Source organism: Falco cherrug, chromosome 5, assembly GCF_023634085.1.
Source record: "Falco cherrug isolate bFalChe1 chromosome 5, bFalChe1.pri, whole genome shotgun sequence".
NCBI classification, from domain to species: Eukaryota; Metazoa; Chordata; class Aves; order Falconiformes; family Falconidae; genus Falco; species Falco cherrug.
Genome location: NC_073701.1, coordinates 85,490,813 through 85,513,473, shown reverse-complemented (window position 1 = coordinate 85,513,473; position 22,661 = coordinate 85,490,813). Strand labels below are relative to the sequence as shown.

Here is a 22,661-nt window from a genome sequence, read left to right as displayed (position 1 = left end):
TCTCCGTGTCTTCTCCCACAGCCCCCCACTACTAAACCCTGCCATACAAGCCCAATACATCCTCTTTAATTCCTGCTCTGTTTTCTTCAGCTGTATGTCAACCACGTGCAGTTGCTCCACTTGCCTTCCACATTTACTGATGCAGCAGACTTCAGTGTCAACCTTTGGGGTTCACAAACTCCACTCTATTGGTCTTTGTGAGATAATCTAGTCCACTAGGACCAAAATACATTTCTAAGCCACTTCACTGGAATTAAATTCATTATTCATCCTTTCCACTATACTCAAGCTAATTTTTTACAGTTCATATATTGCTTGCCCGTAAAATTAGCCCAAATGATGTTGTTCATCTCTGGTGAATAGCATGCCTCTACTGGAAACCTGTTTCCCAGACAGTTGCCTGCAACTAAACAGACCACTCCACTGCTACGGTCCTTGAGGAAACACTTAATAGGACATGGCTTTGTAATTAGGGAACTAACTACAAAACTGAAATCATAACTCCACATTCAAAGCCCGGATCAGAGGTCAATTCCCACTAGTTTAAATAAAGCCAGTTCCCCAAAACTGGCTTTAGTTTCTGCATTTGTAAAATAAGAATTACAGCATTTAAATGCACAACTGCAGAATAAAAAGGATAATTACTTAGCATATGTAAAAGGCTATGTGAGTGAAAATCTGCTAAATGAAGAACACAAAATCCAAGGTAGGGTCAAAGATAAATTAATAATGCAGGAGTCCACAACAAAGTACATTTACTAAGTTTTGTGATTGAAGTAAAACAATTTACTTGCCCTTCTGTACCTGTTAAGTACTGAGAGACAAAAGAATCTTGACTATGCTGTTCCTGATGTTCCTGTCCAGGAACAGCATGCTATCCCACGATATTATTTATTTTTAATAGTTTTTGGCAATGCAAATATAGATCTGGAAGAATCAGCATCCTGATGGATGTACCAGACCTTCCTGTATCAAAACTAGTTCTATACTAGCCCTGCACAGGCACATCCCTGTACAACATACCTTCTAGTACACTGACTCCACTTATCTCTGTATGAGTGCAGCAGAAAGCCTGCTCATATGTCGTATGTTGCAGGCACAGGACTGTAAAACCAAAATTGTACAGTGCAAGCAGCAGCCAAGGAATGACATTAAATTCCAGACAGTGCAGTTCCACAGCCTCATTGCAGCATGTGTCTCCAGAGCAGCAAAAGGAATTAAATGGCCATCACTGGCAGGAGAGCCTGGCTGAAGCCTGCAGAGCTAGGTCAAAGTCTTTATTCTCTTGGAATTGTGTCACCAAAAGAAAAAAATAATAAAGAAGTAGTAGCCTTTTTAAGATGAACAGTTGTGTACACCCAAAAAGCAAACACTGTAATTTAATAACTGTAGTACTAAACTAGATCAAGAAGCATTTTCACATCACTAATATAGGTTATAGACAGACACAGAGCTTAAAGAGTATCTTCTTTCTGTGTTGTAAGATACAAAATTCAATAACCACAGTCCATTTTTAAAAAGCCAAATAAAGGAAAAAAGTAGTAGCAATAATAAACAGTATTTAGCATAAAGATGAAGAAGAAAAACATACAAAGCATAGGACAGCTAATAAATTATTTTAGAATCATCTTTATGAGAGTCAGTAAAATTCAAAGATATGTTGTTCTGCTACAGCTGTTGGCTCTGCATTCCACAAAAGTATAAGATCCAAGAGATAAAATATAGATGAATATAATCATTATTTTTGAGAAAAAGTGGGGGGATTAACAGTCAGGCTTAACTTGGGCTTACAGTTAGGGTTCTCTCTGGAGGAAAAAAAAAAAAAAAAAAGAATGAAGAAGCCCAACAACTAACTTAAGGATGGAGTCTGGTTATACTTTCTGTTCAAGTATAAGAATATTTCACATGATTATTCTTCCCAGACACCATGCTCCAGCTAAGTCGCCAGTTACTAGAAGAGCTGCAAGATGAAGCTTTCCTACACAGTTCAAAACTAGACAAATCTGAATGGTCCCTTCTAGCCTTTATGAATCCTTTCATAATTTCACAGTGTAAAATGCCAGCACATTACAAAAACAGGTAGTAGAAGACAAAATCAAGCAAAGGTGGCAGGAGGCTGGCATGATGACCAAAGAGCTCCTAGGGAAACCAAACCATAAAAAAAGACATATACTTGAGGCAGAAGCAGAGCCAGGTCACCCAGCAGGAATGTAGAGACACTGTCCAAGTGTGCAGAGATGGAGTTAGAAAAGATGAAACCTACCTGGTGCTGAACCTGGTGAGGAACATGAAGGGAATATGAAGGGCTTCTACATGCACATCAAGAGCAAGAAGAAACTAGGGAAAACACAAGCCCACTGCTGAACAGGGCAGAGCATCAGGTGACAGCAGCTTGGAAAAGGCCAAGCTACTCAATGCCTTCTTTCCCTCAGTCTTTACTAGTAACATCTGCCAAATCATAGATCCTTGAGACCATTGGGAAAGTCTGCAGCAAGGAAGACTTACCCTTGGTGGAGGAGGATCAGATTAGGGAACATTTAAACAAACACAAGTCCCTGGACCCTAATGGAATGGATGCACTCATGAATGCTAAGGAAAGTTGGCCAGTGTCATTGTGAGGCCATGTGAAAGGTCATGGTGATCTGGAGATGTTCCTTACGATGGGAAGAAAGCAAATTTTGTGTTGTTAAAAAGGGCAAGGAGGAAGAGGAAGACCAGTCAGTCACACCTCATGCCCCGGGAAGGTAATGGGCAAATAATTCTGGAAACCATTTCCAAATGTAACAAGGACAGGGAGGTGATGACAGTAGTCAACACGGATTTACAAAGGGGAAAAATCACGCCTTATTAATCTGTTAGCTTTCTATGATAAGACAACTGGCTTGGCAGATGGTGGGAGGGCAGTCAATGTTTGTTTACCTTGATTCTAGCAAGGCTTTTGAAACTTTCTCCAACGACACCCTCATAGACAGAGGAAGTACGAGTTAGATTAATGGCCAGTGAGGCAGACTGAACTGCCTGGACCAAAGGGTTGTGATCAGTGGCAGGAAGTCCAGCTGGAGGTGCATCACTAGCAGTATCCCCCCTAGGGTCAGTACTGAGGCCAGTCCTGTTTAACATCTTCCTTACTGACCTGGATGACAGGACAGAGTGCACCCTCAGCAAGCGATACAAAACTGAGAGGAATGTTCATACACCAGATGGTTGTGCTGCCATTTAGTGAGACCTCCACAGGCTGAAGAGATGAGCTGACAGGAACCCATGGAAGTTCAACAAAATCCTGCACCTGGGAAGGAATAACCCCATGCACCAGTACCAGCTGGGCAGAAAAGGACCTGGAGGTCCTGGTGGACAAATTTAACGTGAGCAATATGCCCTTGCAGCAAAGACAACCAAAAACCTCCTGCATCAGGCAGAGGACTGCCAGCAACTTGAGGGAGGTGACCCTTCCCCTCTTCTCAGCTCCGGTGAAACACACGTGTGTACAGCACTGGGCTTCCCAGTTAAAGACAGACACTGAAGCAAATCCAGTGAAGCTCCATAAAGAAGATTATGGGATTGGAGCATCTGATCTGAAAGGAGAACCTGCAACAGCCAGGATTGTTTAGCTGGCTCATGGTCCATCTTATCAATGTGCATCAATACTTGATGGAGGCAAGTAAAGAAGACAGAACCAGATACTTTTAAGTAGTGCCCAGTGAAAGGACAAGAGGCAGTGGGCAAAACCTGAAACACAGGAATTTACATTTAAACATAAGAAAAACTTATTTTGCTGTAAGGGACATTGAACCCTGGAACAAGTTGCCCAGAAAGGCTGTGGAATCTCTAACCTTGAAGATACCGAAAACCCAACTGTACAAACTTTTGAGCTGCCTGCTCAGTTTGACCCTGCTTTGTGCAGGCGTGTTGGATTACACAGTCTCCAGAGGTCCCTTTCAATCTCTGCAAGTCTGTTAAAAGGCACTAAAAAGTTATTTTCTTTCAGTGGAGTCCATTCTGACATCTTTCACAGCTGTTTAATTCAGGTGCCTATTAGTTTGGACTCATGAGTGATTTATTTGTGCTCCTCTCAGCCACCCTACACTCAGATTTGTCACTAAAAATCCACAGTCCTTCCTCTTTATCAAAGCTGGCCAAGACTTGGGAGACTTCAGAGACTCTTTACATGAATGTCATGCAAAGGACGCATACTTTTCAATTTCACAGAAAACATTCAGACATCTGGCTCAGAAAGGATTTCAATATAGAAATAATCCCAATGACTTATCTATTTAAATTTAGCAATGAGCTTTAGTACTTCACAGAACTCACTTTTAACACACAGGGACCAAACCAACACTTGTAGTGGTCCTTGAACACTTCCCAAAACCAGCAAGAGCACTAGGAGTCAAATAGGGCTCACAGTTCCTTTCAGCATCAGACTTTCACCCCAAAATACCACGCCTGCAGGTTGATAGGTATGTATGGTACATACATACATATGGTATATATACATATAAGTATGGATACACACATACAAGTGTGGATACACATGTATCCACATACACACCCAATCCCACATATATACACACACATATATATGCTCCTCAGAAGAGCACAGAAAGGTACTCCACTTAGAACAAGTTAGGTGCAGAGTGCCTTAGCAACAGTGTGTCAGACCAGTATTGGCAAGCCACGGAACCATTTTCAGTTAGAGAAATTTGAAGCTGATGACATAGCTGAGGGCTCAAGTCAAGGGAAGTCCTGCCTCTGAACTCAGCAGTGGTTTCATTCTTAGCCCCTATGCTTTCCAACTAGTCACAGTAAGAGGTAAACCAAAGCAGCAGCAAAATCAACTACCGGGGAAGAATGCAACTAAAAATCACAGCAGGGACTTTCTGGTGTACTTAAATATGGAAATCAAGGCCATCCTGGAACAACATACTACATAGATCTTGAATGATTAACTTTTCTTTTTGCTTGAAAAAAGCCACAGACGAAACAATCATACAAAAAAAACCCCCCAGATAACATTTATCATCACAGAACAACTGCTTTAACAACAACAATGTAGAATGTCATTACTTTCACTAGACAAGGCAAGATAAATTTTATCCTGCTGTCAAATGATAAGTATTTGTAGCTCCCCATAATGGTTTACTAGGAAAAAATATTGTGAAATCAGAATAATAGTAAAAGTGGCAAACCTTTAAGCCTTTCAACATCTGATATACTAGGAACTGGATTCGGTCTTCGGTTAGTTTCTCATGCTTCATGATCTTACTCAAGTCTGTTCCCATAAATGGCATGACAAGGTAGCTTGAAAAAAAAGGAAAGAAAAAAGGACAGAGTAACTTTAAATTGTCAAATAAATTGAAAAATAATTGTATATTTCAGTGACAATATTAAATTATATATCATTCCGTTTACCAAATAGTTCCATCATCATCCCCATACCCTTGACGTTTCTATGGTTTTATCTATTTTGATTGTCATAAAGAGGTATTGCCCATCCCTGCCATTGGCTATGGAAAGCTGCTAGGTATCAGAAGAGTGTAGATTCTGAACTAGTTAGAAAGAAACTGACCAAGAGCCCTGTGATAATTCAGAGACACCTACACAGGAAACCAATGCTACATATCTCACAATCATGATCATAGCGTTGAACTAGCAGCAACCAAACCATCTAGATGGTTCATTCAAATAGGCAAGGTCAGACATAACAGAAATAGAGTTTATCAAACTAGGAGGCAACAATAACTTCCATTAATTTTCACCTGGGATCACAACATGGGATCTTCAGTACTTAGTACTGGTAAGACATACCAGCGGCAGAAAGCTTGGGAATACCAAGCTGGCATTTCAAGGCTAATCTTCACTTAAGATCCAGAACTGTTCTTTGCATTGCTTGTAGTTAAACTCATCCTTCAGAGTCTATCCTTAAAGTCAGGTCTGAACACAGACAGAGCCAGTCGCATCTGGCACCTGAGGATAAAATCATCAGTTTTCCTCTTCTTATGAAGGCAAGCAGAGGCATTCCCATAAAAGGAAGAATTATATATCATCACGGTTTCATAGCTACGCATTTTACTATTTAGACTAAAATGGGTTTCCTCTGGTCAAAGTATGCAAATTATAATTCTGCTGATTTCTACTGTTAAACCTGCATTAAAACTTCATTTATTCTATTAGAATTGTAACTATAAACAAAATAGAAATTGAATATAAAGTTATAAGGGAGATGAGACACTGATTGGGAGTTACAGGCAGTATTTCCAACACGTCATAGGTACCAAACGTTTTTTCCCCATGACTTTGGGCATCAGGATTCAGGCTTCCAGTCCCAGCATTCACTAACATATGTGCTATTCTTCGGATGAAAGAGATGGGCAATTCAGTTCTGTAACTGTAGAAGGACTGAGCAAATACGGAGAAGAGAATGACATTTCTTATCTTTCCCCCAGCATAACACACAAAATATTTCCCATCAACAGACCAAGTGACTTAGAAAACGGAGTTTAACTTTGTTGATGTTCCTGACTGTTGAAAGCATATTAAGGTCTCCCCGGACTCAGACTTATTAAATACTTTTTCCCAGAAGTCATGAATATTTGGAATGAGCCATAAAAAAAACCACAACCCTTTAGTGACGGTTCTAGAGAAAACAGAGGTAGGAAGAGGTGGGGCACTAGAAATAAGAGAAATATTTCCACATTTTTACTACTGGTAGTGACCTTCAAGCATTCATCAGGATTTTGCTTGCCTGCCGTCATCTGTGCAAGTCCCAGGGATCTGGATGGATAGTGATTTATGTGAATAGACAAAGTTCAAAACAATATATAACCATTAAGAACTGTAAAAAACAGGATGAGAAGGACAAGTAAGACTTTTTACATACATACAATTTGCTAAGTTTACAAATTGAAGGCTTCAGATCTCTTCGAGTCAAATATAGTTCTAGGTGGGTGGTGAAATAAAAAATGTAAGAGAGGGAAAACCCACTCCTATCTGAGTCTGAAAATCCAAACTGTTGTAATAATTTATGAGCAATGTATTAGAACAGGACAACAATGGGATCAAACAGTATGGTCTCACTTTTAACACTTCACCTACTTAAAACTTCGCAAATTTATTTTTATTATTAAAAAAGTATTTAAAACCCACAGCTGGAGTCCTTAAATAATCTGAGGAGGTTAAGCACCCAATTAATAATTCACTTCAATGGGAACTTGATGTTAATGCATTTAAGCTCTTTGCAAGTTTCAGTTAAACCCCAAGGTTTTACAAAATGAGGAGCAACAACCCGTTCTGGCACGTTGCGTATGATATAAGCACGGACAATGCAAGGAACAGAGATGAAAGGAGTGAAAAGGAGTGAAAGGCCGGAGAGCTGGGTGGAGAGGGACCTGGTGGAGTTCAACAAAGGCCCGTGTGGGGTCCTGCACCTGTAACCCCAGCACCAGCACGGGCCAGGGGTGACCTGCTGGGGGGCAGCTCTGCGGGGAAGAGACTGGGAGTGCTGGTGGGCGGCCAGTTGCCCATGGGCCAGCGGTGTGCCCTGGTGGCCAAGAAGGCCAGTGGGATCCTGGGGGCATTAGGAGGATCGTGGCCAGCAGGTCGAGGGAGGTGATCCTGCCCCTCTGCTCTGCCCTGGTGGGGCCACATCTGGAGCGCTGTGTCCAGTGCTGGGCTCCCCAGTTCAAGGGAGACAGGGAACTACTGGAGAGGGCCCAGCGGAGGGCTACAGGGATGATGAGGGGACTGGAACATCTCCCCTGTGAGGGAAGGCTGAGGGAGCTGGGCCTGTGTAGCCTGGGGAAGAGACGGCTGAGGGGGGATCTTGTCAATGCCTACAAATATCCTTAAGGGAGAGTGTCAGGAGGATGGGGCCAGGCTCTTTTCAGTGCTGCCCAGTGACAGGGCAAGGGGCACCGGGCACAAACTGCCACACAAGTAGTTCCACCTGAATGTGAGGAAAAACTTCTTTACATTGAGGGTGACAGAGCACTGGGACAGGCTGCCAGAGAGGCTGTGGAGTCTCCTTCTCTGGAGACATTCAAAGCTCGCCTGGACGTGTCCCTGTGCAACCTGCTCTGGGTGAAGCTGCTTTAGCAGAAGGTTGGACTGGATGATCACCAGAGGTCCCTTCCAACCCCAGCCATTCCGTCATTCTGTGACAACATCCTTTTTGGCTCAATTATTATTTTGGCCCAAATAATCAATACAAACACATGGTCTATGTTTTCTGTACTTAGTTTTCTACATTTTCCTGTCAGATAGCTTTTGTTGTTAAGATATAAATATGCTAGGGTCTTTTTGAAACACAGCTACACCAGATGAAACCCAGAACACTTCTATGAATGTAACATGAAATCTACATTAAGCACAACAGGACTTCTCACCACTGTTTAGTAACTCTAATTCACAAGAACTGCAGCAGGATCCACAAGCAAGACAGCAGACATGCTAAGTATCTTGTGTCAGAGGTGCTGCCAAAATGTCAGGGAGATGCACCTGCCTGGTGCTAGAAATGATCTATACCATGTGCTGTTTGGACCACTGGACTGGGAAACCAGTCAGGGAGTACAAGAGAACACAGCACATATAATCACTAAAAAACACAGCACCATCAGCAGTTTCTAACTAATCCTTGAATTAAGATGGATCACACCGAGATGTGTCACGGAGCAGGATCATTTTCAGCCTACTTGTTTGGGTTAAAAATTGTCCATTTGGGCAACCTAGGCCTTAGAGCAAGAAATCATACTTGAAAGGTGGATTAGGGAATCCACCAAACTGCCAGTTACTAAAGGCTGAAAGAAGTACACACTTCATAACATAATTGGTTCTAATGACAATCTGAAATTGTCAGCCTACCAAATCTGAAGTTGCACATAAGAGCTCTATTAAGATGAAATCAAGAAAAAAAAAATCCATGACGCAACAATTTTGGAATTCTCCATTTAAAAAAGCAACAACCCTTTCTCCCACACAAGCAACAATGCCCTGCTCTCAAACACAAGCAACTCAGAACTTACAAGTCATTAAACTTCTCCAGTGTTACATCTGGTGTGAACACATCCAATATTCCAATGACCTAAAATAAGGGGGGAGGGGGAGAGAAAGAAAAAGAAAAAAAAGCATTAATACTGATTTAACAGAAAAAAATCCCAAACTGCATAGTAAGTGAAAAAAAATAATCAAAAACATTTCCATAGTGAGACATTAGCTACAGGCATAAAAATGGCAGAAAAAATACCTGAAGTAGTGCCTAGCAACACCAGGGTTTGTCACGTGTTAAATTTTATAACTGAGGGCTGCTTGACTCTGTGTTAAAAAAAACAACAAACCTGCATCTCCTTGAACAAAAAGTTCAGAGGCTAACAGTTTTATGTAAGAGGAGAGAGCCTCTTTTAACTTTAACCACTGAAGCATTGAAAATAAACCACACAAATCGGTTTATAACCTGAAGCAGTCATAAGTGCTATTTACCTAGTTGGGCCTGTTCCTTATCAATGAAGAACACTTTAAACATCTTCTAATTTCAGTAACAGGGTAATTTAGGTATATAAACTACAGTTATCTAATTGGGAGTGTGGAGAAGAAACTAGAAAAAAACTGTTTTCATAGAGATTAAATTATCAAGAGTTTAATATTATTTACTATGGCTTATACCTTACGTTCTCCTTAAGAGTATTTTTCATGAAACAAAAGCACTCAAAAGAGCAGTAACAATCTAGTAAAACAGACTTCCCACCACATTTTTCCTACTAGTATAGTTTTCAGCAGAACTATACCAGCTGACTAGATGCATTATGGTAACTGCAAATGCTTCTCTTAAACCCATTAAACTTCAGCAAATTAAATATAGAGAACTTAAAGCTCCAAAAGATGTAGCTGGGATTGCCTAAAGCCAGATCTCTGCTTGGAGGCTGCTTAATCCAGGCAGTGCCTAAACAGCACAGCCTTTTAGAGTTGCTTCTTTTCTACTCCTACTGCTAATTCATGACCATTTTTGTCTGCTCAGAGGAAGCCTCTCAAGCCCTGGACTGCTCGTTGTGTTTCCCAGGTGCAGGCTGCCATGTCGACCCAGGTTTGCAGGGGTTTGCTGGAAAGCAAGCTAAGAGACTCATAACCTTTATAACCTTGTTCAGACATACCTCTATGACCATATAGTTTAAGAACATCAGATTATATATCGGACTAAAACTGCATAAAAATAGAAATTCAAGAAAGAAAACAGGGCTAATGGCATATATATGTTGGCTGATGTTCTCATCTAACTAAAAGATCTAACTAAAAGAAGGACTGCAAAGTCTACTTTGATAACAATCAAGATGGATTTTCAACATTACTACTGTTTCTTAATGGTTCCCCAAAAGAATTATCTTTCAAAAAAGTACATGAAACAAAGTAGAAGGAGAGCAGAAATGGAGGAAAAAAATGCAAGAAAGACAACTTCCTCTATTTAAACATTTAAATAAAGATCCCAAACTGTGATGAAATCCTCACTGCATGTATTTTTAGTCTTTCCACATTCAGTGTCTAATACTACAGTTAGCCTAGATATTGTCAAAATGTCCTGATGGTGAACTAGACAGAAAAACTAATAAAAGTGAAGACAGAAAATTACAACTCTTTCTTTGTAGCCACATTTGAGAAAAATCGCTAATATTTTCCTGAGGACTGTTATATGAAACTAATTAAATAAGAGTAATATGACTACCACAGAACAGTAATTAAACTCACAGAGGATGTAGTTATTATTTGAAGTAATACCTTCAGTGCTAACATTACAGCAAGAAATTATTTTTTTAGGTTTCTGCATGGAAGTTTTACATAAGGTTTTCCATTTCTATGTGGAGGCAGGGAGTGAAAGGGAGGAGAGCAGGATTAAGACTATGTACATGACAACAGCAAAGCACAATGCAACTCTACAGACATTTCCTAAGGCAGCATGTTCATATACATACAGAGAGCCAGAAATGTATGCTCTCCACAAATTTCAGTATTAAAAAGAAGGAAGTCAATGTTTTAGCAGTGATCTTATCCCATATGCACTTCTTTCCCTATCAAGTCCCACTTTTTCAGAAGTCCTGCTTGTCCTCTTCAAGGAGGTATTTCCATGCCTTCATTTACCTAAGCAAGAAATGTAAGAAAATAAACCCCATCACACATCTGACTGTAGCCGTGAAAGACATAGGGACATCACAACAACAACAAAATAAAGACACCTGAGAGGACAAAATTGTGTGGCTGCTGTACCACATCCACCTGTGCACCAAAGCATTATCAGGCACCCGCTGTGAAACACAGGAGCATGAAGAACACGTGCCCATAAAGAACATACCAGCCCCAGAACACACTTAATGAAGTTCACCAACATTTCACTGCTGCTCCATTCAAGAAAACAGAGTTCCCAGTAGTTACTTAATGCTATCTTATATACAATATACATTACTTCTGAGGTAAGGTTGCAAACTCATGGAGACAAGCTTATTATTGCTACAAATCCTCTGCAGCGAAGGATACCATTGAGACCAACACTCAGTCTCTGCTGAAGGGAATTTGAAATAACAAACCAGAAAACTTTTAACGTCAAGGATCTCACAATACTTCTTTTCTTGCTTTACAAAGCAAGCTTTCTAAAAATCCCCAAATCCATTTTAATTTCCAAAACTGTAAGACATACTAATAGTTAATCAATTTAAAAATAAAAGTGAGGGACCCATTTCCTTTTGCTCAGTGATCTTTATTTAATAGCTGCGCTTTGGGATGATTTTCCTTGGAACAGAGTCATTGGTATTTCCATTTAGGTCACAGCTTTCTGCAGATATATTAAGCACAAGGAGGTACAGGATAAAATAAATCCTCCAAGGAAGATATAACTCCAGCTACTTCTTCAGGAAAAGAAAAAGAACTGGACAAAGTGTAGGAAACTCCCTTCTCCATAATATCATGGAAAATCCCGTGTCTGTCTAAAACGCTCTCAATTAAATACAGCATCTGTAAAAAAACTTCACAATAATTAAAGACAATGGCAAAGCACAAAAGTAAGACACCATGAAACAACTGCAAAAATCATTTATTTTTCATAGTGTGGCCTATACAAATGTAACCTTCTGTAGGTCTACTTTTGGTGTCAATTCAGCACAATTCCGATACTATCAGAGATGGAAGCACAGCTGAGGAATGAACCCAGTATACTCTGCAATGGCAATTTCAGCAGCAGTACTACCCCTACAGGGTCTCATTTTTCCCCCCATTAACTCTGCCAAAAGGTAATTTCTCAAATGAATTAGCCCACAAAGGATGTATCTTGTTTCCTACTGCCCCATTTGACTGATTTTCTGGAGCTTCCACTTAAGTACCTTCTTTGGTATCTCTAGGAGAGAGTGTAATACTGTGTCTCTCCCATCCTCCTGCAAAGCAAAACCACAGGAACAGCAAAACTACCGTCTAGTGGCCTAACTTGTTTTCCACAGGTATGCTTTTACTCAATATATTTACGTGGTTGATTACATCTCTTCCCTATGAAGCCAGTGGGCAGTGGGTGGCAGTGTCTCCAGCCTTTCTTACCTCTATTGTCTGTTATCCCTGACAATACATTTATAATGATCACCCTGACCAACTTTAACTACTGTCAACAAATAAATAACAGCTTTGCATTGATTTGGTGGTTTCTGCCCTTCTCTGCTCAGCTGCCTCGTTTTCCAAACGTTATTCCAGCAGTAGAGCACAACCATGAAGAGCTCATCTCTATCCTCCCCTGCACTTTCATTTATTGGACTACTTCTGTTCAAGGACTGTTACATTGCATTTCTCTAAAGGAGTTTCTGATGTAACCAGCAGCACATCAATGAAAGACTCAGATCTTGTATAAATTAATAAGTAATGTAGGTTATGTCTCATACGGTAAGTGCTGCTTTCTCTTGCAGATGTTATGCATGAAAACACAGTGAAGTCGAGTGGCTTTGGCACTCTGGCTACAAACACAAGTACATGTTTTAAGAGAGATCGCTGCTGGGGTCCACTGAACTACATATTATGCTGCATTAAATTTTCTGCATGAAGCTAGCTTCAGCTTCACGTTCCTGCACTGTTTCACATCACAGGGCACCTGCATCCTTTTACTATACTAAGAAGTCTCAATCTTTTTAAAATTTTAACTATCCACGTACAGGGCTTGCATTTTTCTTCCTCACTAATTACTACTACATGACACAAGAGATGCCTGCTGATGCACTGAGAGCTCCTTTCCTTTTCTCCTGCCAGTCAGCACAAGCCATACCCATGAGCATCACTATGATCTTCTTTCAAAGGACCCATATGTAACACTGGACACACCCAAATCCTGCAGACAGACACATCTTCATCTCTGGTTTGGATGGCAATCCAAAGAGAAGGTTTGGGTTTCAGTGCTGTCTTCCTTACTTTCATTTACTGGACTAAGCTAGTCAGTCTGCTTTATTAGTAGCCAAGGCTGGGGTGTGAATAAATGGCTATCAGCTCAAGTCCAGCCTAGGTGAAACACCTATTAGGCAGGTTTGTGAAAATAAGCAGAAATGGCAACCAGTACCACTATATTGATTTACTGGCTTTTAAGTACCACAATAAGTGACTCTGGTGTCCTGTTAGCTCCTTACTAGCTGTGCTAAGATTTCAGCCCCCATAAAAGCAGCCAGGAGTGTTTCTGCCCTACAAACTTTTGACAGCAATAAACTATCCAGTTACAACTGTATTTTTGCTTTCATAAAGACTCACAAGATTTGCCCTCTTCAGCCAGGATTACTGAATAGCACTTCACTGGTACTTGTGTTCCCAAAGGATGTGAAATTTTAGCTGGTGCAGTCCTGCAGGACTTGCTGTGGGAAACCTCTTCTAACACAGTGAGCGCACTTTCATCTGTAAAGGCATTGCTCATCTACCACTCCTTTGTTGTTCTGATTTTGTACACTGCAGAGGCTGTTGCTCTTCCAATGCTCACATCAGGCTAGTGAACTGCAAAAGGTCAGTATTAAGATCTTCCTAAGGCAGGAACATAGAGTGCCCCACTATTTTCTCTGGAACAAACTCCTCCCTTGGTTGACACTGTGTAGGCATAAATAAAAAGCCCAACATTTTTTCAAAATAAGGAAGTCAACAGAATTAAATATTAGCCAACCTAAAAGTAAAGGCCTGCATCATCCTCAGAAATGCAACTGTAGAGAGACAGACAGTTTGGTGTCTGTTGAATACCTGAGTTCCTTCCAAAAGGGGAAAAAAGACCCCAACCCTACATGGTTCTTATAATGCAAAACACACACTGGTCTTCTGATGTGGGAATACAGCAGAGAACAGTTTCCACTCAGAGCAGTGAGCGAGAGCATGGACCTGGTGATCTTAAAGGTCTTCTCCAACCTAAACAATTCTATGACTCTATAACATAGAGTACCTTTAAACAAATATTGCAGTTGCCTCTTACATACGGGATTTCCAGAAAGAGAAAACATCTGTAGAATATACTGACCCAAGAAACGTTTAATGGGCATTTGTCAAAAAATTTACACCAGAAACACATTCAGAATTTACGTTGGTAGAACTGCTTCAGAATTCCTGTGGGTGCTTATACATATACAGATATATACACATATGTATACACACATGTATGCACCACACTTTGATAAAATCCCCACTCTTCTGACGTAACTCAAGACATCAGCACGAGCTGCTTTTCTCTCCCTCTCTCCAGTGCCACCTCCCCTTGCCAGCTATTTTGCACTCCTGCTGGCAACTTCAAAACTTCTATTAGCAAACGTGAAGGTGAGAAGGGCATGAGCCACTGTGCAGTTGTTTCAACAAAAGTGGGTATCATGGTATCACTTCCAGTCCAAGTACATAAGAAAATCCATGTTATTTGCCAAATCAAACTAAAGGTTCTGCACCTCCGCTTACTTGTCTGGGTTTAGCTTTGCATACACAGACATCTCCATTAACTTCAGAAGAATACACAAATGAAGAGCTATGCAAATGTTTGAGAGCCAAGGCCAGGGCCAAAATTAGCACTGACCATATTTTCACTATTTTTGGTTTTAAGTCAGAGCCATAATATATAGTTTTAAAGGTCCTCACTTTAACTGAGCACAGCATGGAAAGAAACAGGGAACAAAAACAGCACTACTGAAAAAAAAACCTTCCTAAAGGTAAACAGTCTGTTCTTCTATGCAAGATGCAGCAGATGTCGAAGAAATAATCAAGAGCAGCTAAGGCTGTAACTGGATGAGTACCTGAAGCTAGCATGAATAAATGAAGAAAGAAACCACCCCAAAAACAGTGCTTTCTTCATACTGTCTTAGCTGATTTTATTCCTCATTTTCACACCATTCCCGCTCTTGTGCCAAAATATATGTTTATGCAGCTACAGAGTGATCCGACAGCTTATTCCACTGGAAACTAACTTTTCTTTTTGGCAATGTCTGAGGAATTGATCTGCATTACACTGCCTCTAAGGCAGTAGAAGTAGCTTTGTGAAACATCTGAGATCCTCTCAAAGGCCTACCAAAAAAACCCAAATACATGGATACCAGTGCCATTAAGGGCTGTGATTTATCTCCTAACAGCCAAGGCCTCATCCTCTTCACACACAGCCTCTGCCCCCTAGTCCTCAACACCATTCCTCCTCTGGATTTGCTTGCAAAGAGTTGATGAGAAGTCCAATGCTACCAAGTTTGCATGGTTTATATAGAAATATTTCTCACATTTAAGTAACATCGCACTTGAGAGCCATTAGGGAGAACAAATGTCTAGTATATATGCTACAAAGGCAAGTCATGCCAGCAATCAGAGCTGTCTCCTCCTGAAAACCCCTAAATAGACAAGCAAATTAACCTGTGAGTTAGCTTCCCTTCCAAGGTAAAAGACAGTTCCAGTAAAATTCAGGAGAATGACTCATTTTCTACAGCACTCCTGGTTGTGCTGCACCCGCCCCACATTAAGCAGATGAGCGTATTCCTCAGAGGGTCTGTAATGGAGGTCATCTAGGGTATTAAGCAGTTTTCCTCCATTTTCTTCACTGAAGCATGACACGCTGATAATTATATATCACTGTGGCATGAGTTTAATGGTATCTTCTGTTACCTTAACGGAGGATCACAGATACTATTTTTAACAAAATGTGTCAGATCATTACAATTTCTTCCATCATTCTGAATACAGCATAGGGTTAAATAAACTATGATAACATATTGCTACATGTTTAACACAACACTTCCCCAAAAGCTATGAATGGCAGAGATGGTCCATCGGGAGGTAATGATAGTGAAACAAACGAATCACCACACTCTTCATGTAATCCAACATCAAATGCTTCATGATTACAGAAGCAATTTTGAAAGAAAAAGACATCAGAAGAGCGAACTGGATGTAATTTTAACCATCAAATAAACAACAGTGAAGTAGTTTATATCCTGAAGTCGGAAAAAAGCAGGATGAAGATTTGTACTGGCAGATTAGTGCAACATTGCAACAATATCCCAAGCCTAATGCATAGTATCAATACCCTTAAGAGTGGCTACCACATACCACATCCTCTGCACACTTAGATTACCAATGCCCAAGACAAGAGAAGACAGTGGCATTGCTATTTCATTGTGGCCTCTGAAACAATTACTTCAGGAATTGTACATTGAACAATGACTTCATTCTTTGGTGGAAATACGCAAAGAAAAAAAAAAGCCTCTGACAGAATGGTGGTGGGTCAAAGCGGAGGGCTGAAAATCCTGACAAGGAGTGACAGTGCCATTCTGGTTTAATTTTGCATTGGTGGAGAGGCTAAAGGAGTATCCTGAGATCAGCACAGGGACCGGAAAACCTAGAAGGCATTGTTGCTATTCCTAATTCACCCTGAGTGAAACAACTGACATAAGGGTGTGAGGCTAGGATGGCAGACGGAAATTCTCCTGATGGGCTGTACTGCCATGTCAGCCTTATCACAGATGGGTGGAGTAGTCAGCTTCTGCTTCCACCGTGCCCGCAAATCCCTGCAGGATCATTCTTCAGTCTTTGCTCTCTAATGAGTAGATGCCATAATTCATAGTAAAACCTTTCCTTAGTACGCAGACCAGATTCCTCTTTCTGTAGCCTGAACTGTTTCCTAGGACTGTGAATTATTCCCTTCCTTCACATATATTGATTTGTAACTTTCACAGATTGTGCTCACGTTCCCCAGTGAGCATTTTCTTCTAGACTCTTTAAATTATCAAACGAGTCTATGGAGGGGTTCCAGAGTTTACCCTGAAGGGCATACACTGCATGAAAACTGCCAGGAGTGGAAAATGCTACCCAACAGATTATTTTTCTTCCGTTTCCCAGAATAATCTCAAAATTCTGGACACAGTTAGGAGCTTGGCAACTGCACGAGCTGCTCTGCTCCCAAATGTTCAGTAAAGAAAATGCTGAGAGTATGAAAGCCCACATGCATGACACAGAAGTTCCCTGCAAACATTAACTCTTTAACACATACAGCAGTGGTTTATGAAGAAGTTGCCTCAAAGGAATCAAGCAAAATAATCAAATGTATTAAAAGATTCAGACTAAAACATTTACAGGCACACAGGTTCTTAAGTCTATGAAAAAGTCTCTTTTTTTCTGGACAGTCAGGATAGCCCACAGATTATTCTTCAGAACAAACCTAGATATTGTTGCTACTCACAATATTAATGCTACAACATGAATGGCAATGACCGGCTATTGTTATTATCAGTTTCTCTCATCCTTGCTTTTGATCTCTTAGCTTTCCTTGAAGACCATCTTAATGGAGCTATGCTCTAATCTCCCACATTATAAAGCATAATTTTAACAACTCCCCCCAAACTCTCTCTCTCCCCTCCCACCCCCCACGCATTCTCCAAGTCCACCCTGGGACCCTTCTCACCTAGAGTCCATACTTTTTTAAACCACTAAGCACTATCGGGACCAAATATCTTTATCTCAATGAGACTTTCTACACTTCCTTCTACGGTTGTTCTTCCTTCACATTACATGGAAATCTTTGCAAAGCTCTGTATCCTATTCTACGCTTCCCAGTAAAACAATTTATTTAGTCATTCACGAACTTTTCCTGTTTCACATTAGTACAATCTCAAAACGTTCATATGTTTCATGAACAATAAAAAACAAGGAAAAGCCTACTCTCTCCCCAAAGATATGCATGTGTACCACAGGCATCTTCATACAAGTTTAGGAAAAGAAAGAAAACATAAGAGATGTTGGCACCCCAGATCCACAGGCACAGACCCATGCTCTGCATTCTCTGGCAGTTCACAGGAATATAGTGAGGGAAATTGTAAATTTTGGTCCTTAATCTCTCTCACTAGCTCTGAGCACAAATTCCACTGTGGTCCTAACCTTCCCCAAGCAACCTTTCTGACACGGACATGAAGTGGTGTTTCCCACAAAATATTCTCGTTTGTGTGAGATGTTTGTCGATAAAGGATACACAAACCAAACACAGGCTGAAATATTCCTGAATTCCATTCAGCTACACGTCTGCCTTGCCCAAATCTATGTAACTTCTTTGGTTTTAGGGTGTGCAAACCACGGCCTTGGGGGGGCATCTGCTCGTGACCCAACTCACGTTTTCGTGCTTCATGTGTTTCAGGAGGCGCAGCTCTCGGTAGGCTCGTTTGGCAAAGAGCTCGGACTGAAACGGGCGGTACAGTTTCTTAATGGCCACTTTGGTACCGCTCCTTCCATCGACGGCTGAGCTGCGAGGGAAAGGGAAGCGCCCGGTGAGGGGGAGGCCCGGCCGCCCGGTGAGGGGGAGGCCCGGCCGCCCGGTGAGGGGGAGGCCCGGCCGCCCGGTGAGGGGGAGGCCCGGCCGCCCGGTGAGGGGGAGGCCCGGCCGCCCGCCAGGTGCCGGGCCCCGCCACCCCTCCCCAGGGCGCCCCTCCCCAGGGCGCCGGGCCGGCAGCGCCCACCTCCGGCCTCTCCCTTTCAACGGGCTGCCGGGCCCCGTGATGAAAAGTAGCCAGTTTTCAAGAACTTTAAAGAGGTACGTCTGAGGAGAAAGGGAAAAAAAAAAAAAAAAAAAAAAAGCGAAAAAACAAGAGCAAAAAATCCCACAAAACCACCACAAAGCCAAACCGGGCGACCCGCCCCAAGGGCCACCACCCCGCTTTCGGGGGCGCGGCCGCGCCGGGGAAGCCGCGGGCAGCGCTCCCGGGCAGGGCTGGGGCGGCGCCCCGGGCTGGAAAGCACGCTGGGGCGGCAGGGCGGGCGGCACGCCCGCGGGCTCCGCTGCCGAGAGCGGGGCTCCCCAGGCGGCACCGCCCGGCGCCCGGCTCGGGGGCGGCCAGGTGGGCAGCGGGGCCGCCCCCCTCAGCCCCCGCGGGGCTCGGCGCCACCGGGCGGGGCCAGGCACAATAACCGGAAAAAGTTGGCAGGGAGCAAGGCGGGAGAGGGCCGGCCGGAGCGGGCCGAGCCGCGTCCCCCGGCCCCGGGCAGAGGCCACCGCGGCGCCCCGCCGCCGCCACCGCCCCCTCCCGGGCTGCCCCGCCCCGCCGCGCCCCGCTCACCAGACGGCTCCGTAGGCGCCGGACCCCACCGGCTGCAGGTCCCGGTAGCGGTCCCGCACTTCCCAGAGGGTCTTGGTGATCTCCTGCCGGTAGAAGCCGTTCTTGGGGGAGGACATGGCGCTGCGGCCCCCCGCCGGCACCCGCCGACAAAGAGCCCGGGCTGGGGGGTGGCGGGGAGCGGGAGCGGCCAGCGCCGCCGAGCCGGGCTGCGGCGAGGGGCTGGGCTTGGGCGAGCGGCGCCTCCCGCCCCGCGCACCCCCCGCCGGGAGGCCCGCCCGCCTCGCCTGTCCCCCGCCGGGGCCGCGCCCGCCCCTCCGCTCCCGGGCACCTGGGGCTGCGCTCCGCCGGGCCGGCGAGAGGCGTCGGGGGCGCGCACGGGCGGGGAAGCAGGTGCCGAGGCTCCCGCTGCCCGCCCCGGTCCTTGCCGCGGGGCTGAGGACGAAGCCGGCCCGGCCCGCTCGGCGCGGCGCGACACTTCGCGGGGGGCTCGCCGAGCCGTCGCGTTCGGGATCTGCCGGGATGCGGCTGGCCCTTAGGTGGAAGCGTTAAGGAATCGGAGGGGCTGTTGCGGGCGAGCGCGGGGAGCAGGGAGGCGAGCCGCTGCGGGCTCCCCGGCGCGCCGCGGGGCCAGACACCGCGCTCCGCACCGCAGTTTGTGCCGTTAAGTAGCGGCGGGCACACGCGGCTCAGCCGCTCTGAGCAAGTGGTGCCGCATGGAGCAGTTGAAGCGGCAGCTTGAAACAGTTGCAGGGCTGGAGCAGGGAGGAGGGCGACCTTCTCCCTATCCCTGTGATTAAATAGGCCTGGACCGACATGTGTAAGGCAAAGACCTGCTTTAAAAAATGTTTTACGTATCCTCTGCGTGAATATCATTAAAATTCTTGTCCTTCGGGATCTGGTAAAGCCTTTGTTTTGTCTGACTTCACCCCTGAGCAATGTTGCTGAGGTTAGGTAATTCAGACTTGCTGTCACTAGAGTTCAATTTGTGGCTTAGCTCAAAAGGGGCAACCTGGCCAAGTGTTGTTGTTCCTGATGCCTTTTCCGTAGTTGACATGGGCCCAGAACTTTCCATGTGGAAAAGCAGCCCTGCTTTCCCTCCTCCCAATATTTAAGCATCGGCTTGGGAGGAAAGCATCCCTCCCCAGCAGCTGTGCATCCCAGCGCTGCGCTCTGCTGACTGGTGACCTGTTTGACTCCCTGGGATAGTGAAATTGGAAAGCAAGCTTCTGGCATTTGGCAGGTAATGTGAGGCTCATGGCAAGTGTTAGATTAATGATACGTGTCTGCTTTTAAATCCACTGTCCCAACAGATTATTTTTTTATTTGTTTTTTTTTAATTTCTGACATCACTTTCATGCCATTTTGCTATTCAGGTGATGGCTGTGAAGGGTAGAGCAGCTTCCACTCAGTTGTAAGCCAGTCAATCAGTTAATTACTTTTAACAAGGAATATATATGTTTCTAATACAGTAAGGATTAGTTCTGCTTTTGACCCGTCACCTACCTTTCCTTTATTCAGTTGTGGCAAAATGATGCTTTCTTATTGCTTGCTTTTTATCGAGGTGGAAAGGAGATGATTTTGATACAGTAGATGAAAGTACTAACCCAGCACCAAGACAACGTTACTCTAATGCAGAAGATGAGAATATTAAAGAGAAACTTTTGTAAGATATTTTTATTTCATTGACAAAGTTGGCCAATGCTGGTTTTCCCATGTTTTTCCTTAACATTTAAGTATTTAGGTATACTTTGCTACAGATGGACGAGGTAGCAGCGTAGGTCGTACAAGACCACCTTTCCCCATCAGGTCACACACACAGCAGCAGAGAAACTGATAAACTTACTGAAGAGACTGGGAAATCAGCCTGTTGCAACAAGGGAAGCTTTGTCCAGTAAAACCATTAAAAGTGTCCGTGTGGGGAGTGAGATGAGAAACTTGGATCCATCCACGGTTGATAGATCTTACAGCAGCATCACAAAATGTGTGAGCCTCAGCTTTCTGCTAGGCTCGGCTGGATACATGGTAATGTGTTTTTCCCAAAGACAATCTGTTGCAATGGGACTAACAGGATACTGCGGCCGTATCTTATCCCAGGCATTGTGTGCTTGCCAGGGTAAATTATAAAAGGGATGCTATCAGATGTTTCTGCTTTTGGCATATGTTTATTGTAAAGTTTATAGAACAAAATGGGACCTTCTTCAAACATCATGAATAAAAGATAAATGCATGAATGATGGAAAAATCCCACTTTTCTAATGCCCATCCCATAAAGGGGAGCGTGGCAAGGTCGTTACTGGGAGGAAACATTTATTTTGATACCTTTGTTGTTGTTTTTTAAAGAGCCAACTTTCAGTGTTTTGGCAGGTTGCCATCAGCTGCAAAGCACATGAAGTAGATGGGATGCTTACAGTAGTCTTTCTAATCCCTCCGGGGACTGAGAGCTCAATTTACACTCCAGCCTGGATGTGAGGCTTCAGTGCTGGAGCTCTGCAAGAGAGCGGTGAAAAAGCTCACCATGTTTTCCTGAGAAATTCTGCATATATGGAGTCTGGTGAGAGAGTTTGATGGCAATGCTGCTCGCAACAAAGTGTTAATTAGCAGTGATACAATGGCACCACTTAGTTTGTCAGGAGCTGAACTGCAGGCTGGCTACCTGGCTCTGAGCAAAGGTGGCGTCACTCTGAGGGAGAGGGACTGGGACCTTGGTACCCAGTCCAAGTACTGGCAACGCGGCTTCAACAGGAAGAAGCAGGAAATCATACAAAGTCCATTGAAAAATCAAACATGTTCCCAACGTTCTATGTCTGTAAGATGTCTTCCATATGGTCATTATATTCTTGAATCACTAGTTCACATACGAATAATTCAGTTCTGTTAAATATACCTTACATGTCAATAAACAAAACATCTTGCTGAATTGTCAAAAGCTGATTCCTAGAATATTATTTTTTTAACCAGCTGTCTATATCCCCACCATGAAAAAAGCACCCTGGTTTTGTCTACTTAGATAAGTTGCCATGGAGGAATTAAGTCCATTTTATTTATTACAACAATAAGTAAAGCTTAAATCACGATAATAAAAAAAAAAAATCTCAGTTTTCATCTGAAAATATTCCCATGTTGTTGTGT

General features: G+C 43.3%; 1 protein-coding gene across 1 annotated transcript in view; it reads right to left on the bottom strand.

Annotated features, from left to right (window-relative positions):
- MAPK12 (mitogen-activated protein kinase 12) overlaps positions 1–19,806 on the bottom strand; it is a 41,192-nt gene extending 21,386 nt beyond the window's left edge. The window contains exons 1-4 of the mRNA XM_055711003.1: positions 19,533–19,806; positions 18,593–18,722; positions 9,018–9,076; positions 5,187–5,298 (exon numbers count right to left, since the gene is read on the bottom strand). Of these exons, the coding sequence (XP_055566978.1) occupies positions 5,187–5,298; positions 9,018–9,076; positions 18,593–18,722; positions 19,533–19,648 (417 nt within the window). The 5' untranslated portion in view covers positions 19,649–19,806. The remainder of the gene's footprint in view (positions 1–5,186; positions 5,299–9,017; positions 9,077–18,592; positions 18,723–19,532) is intronic.
- Positions 19,807–22,661: the final 2,855 nt, after the last annotated feature.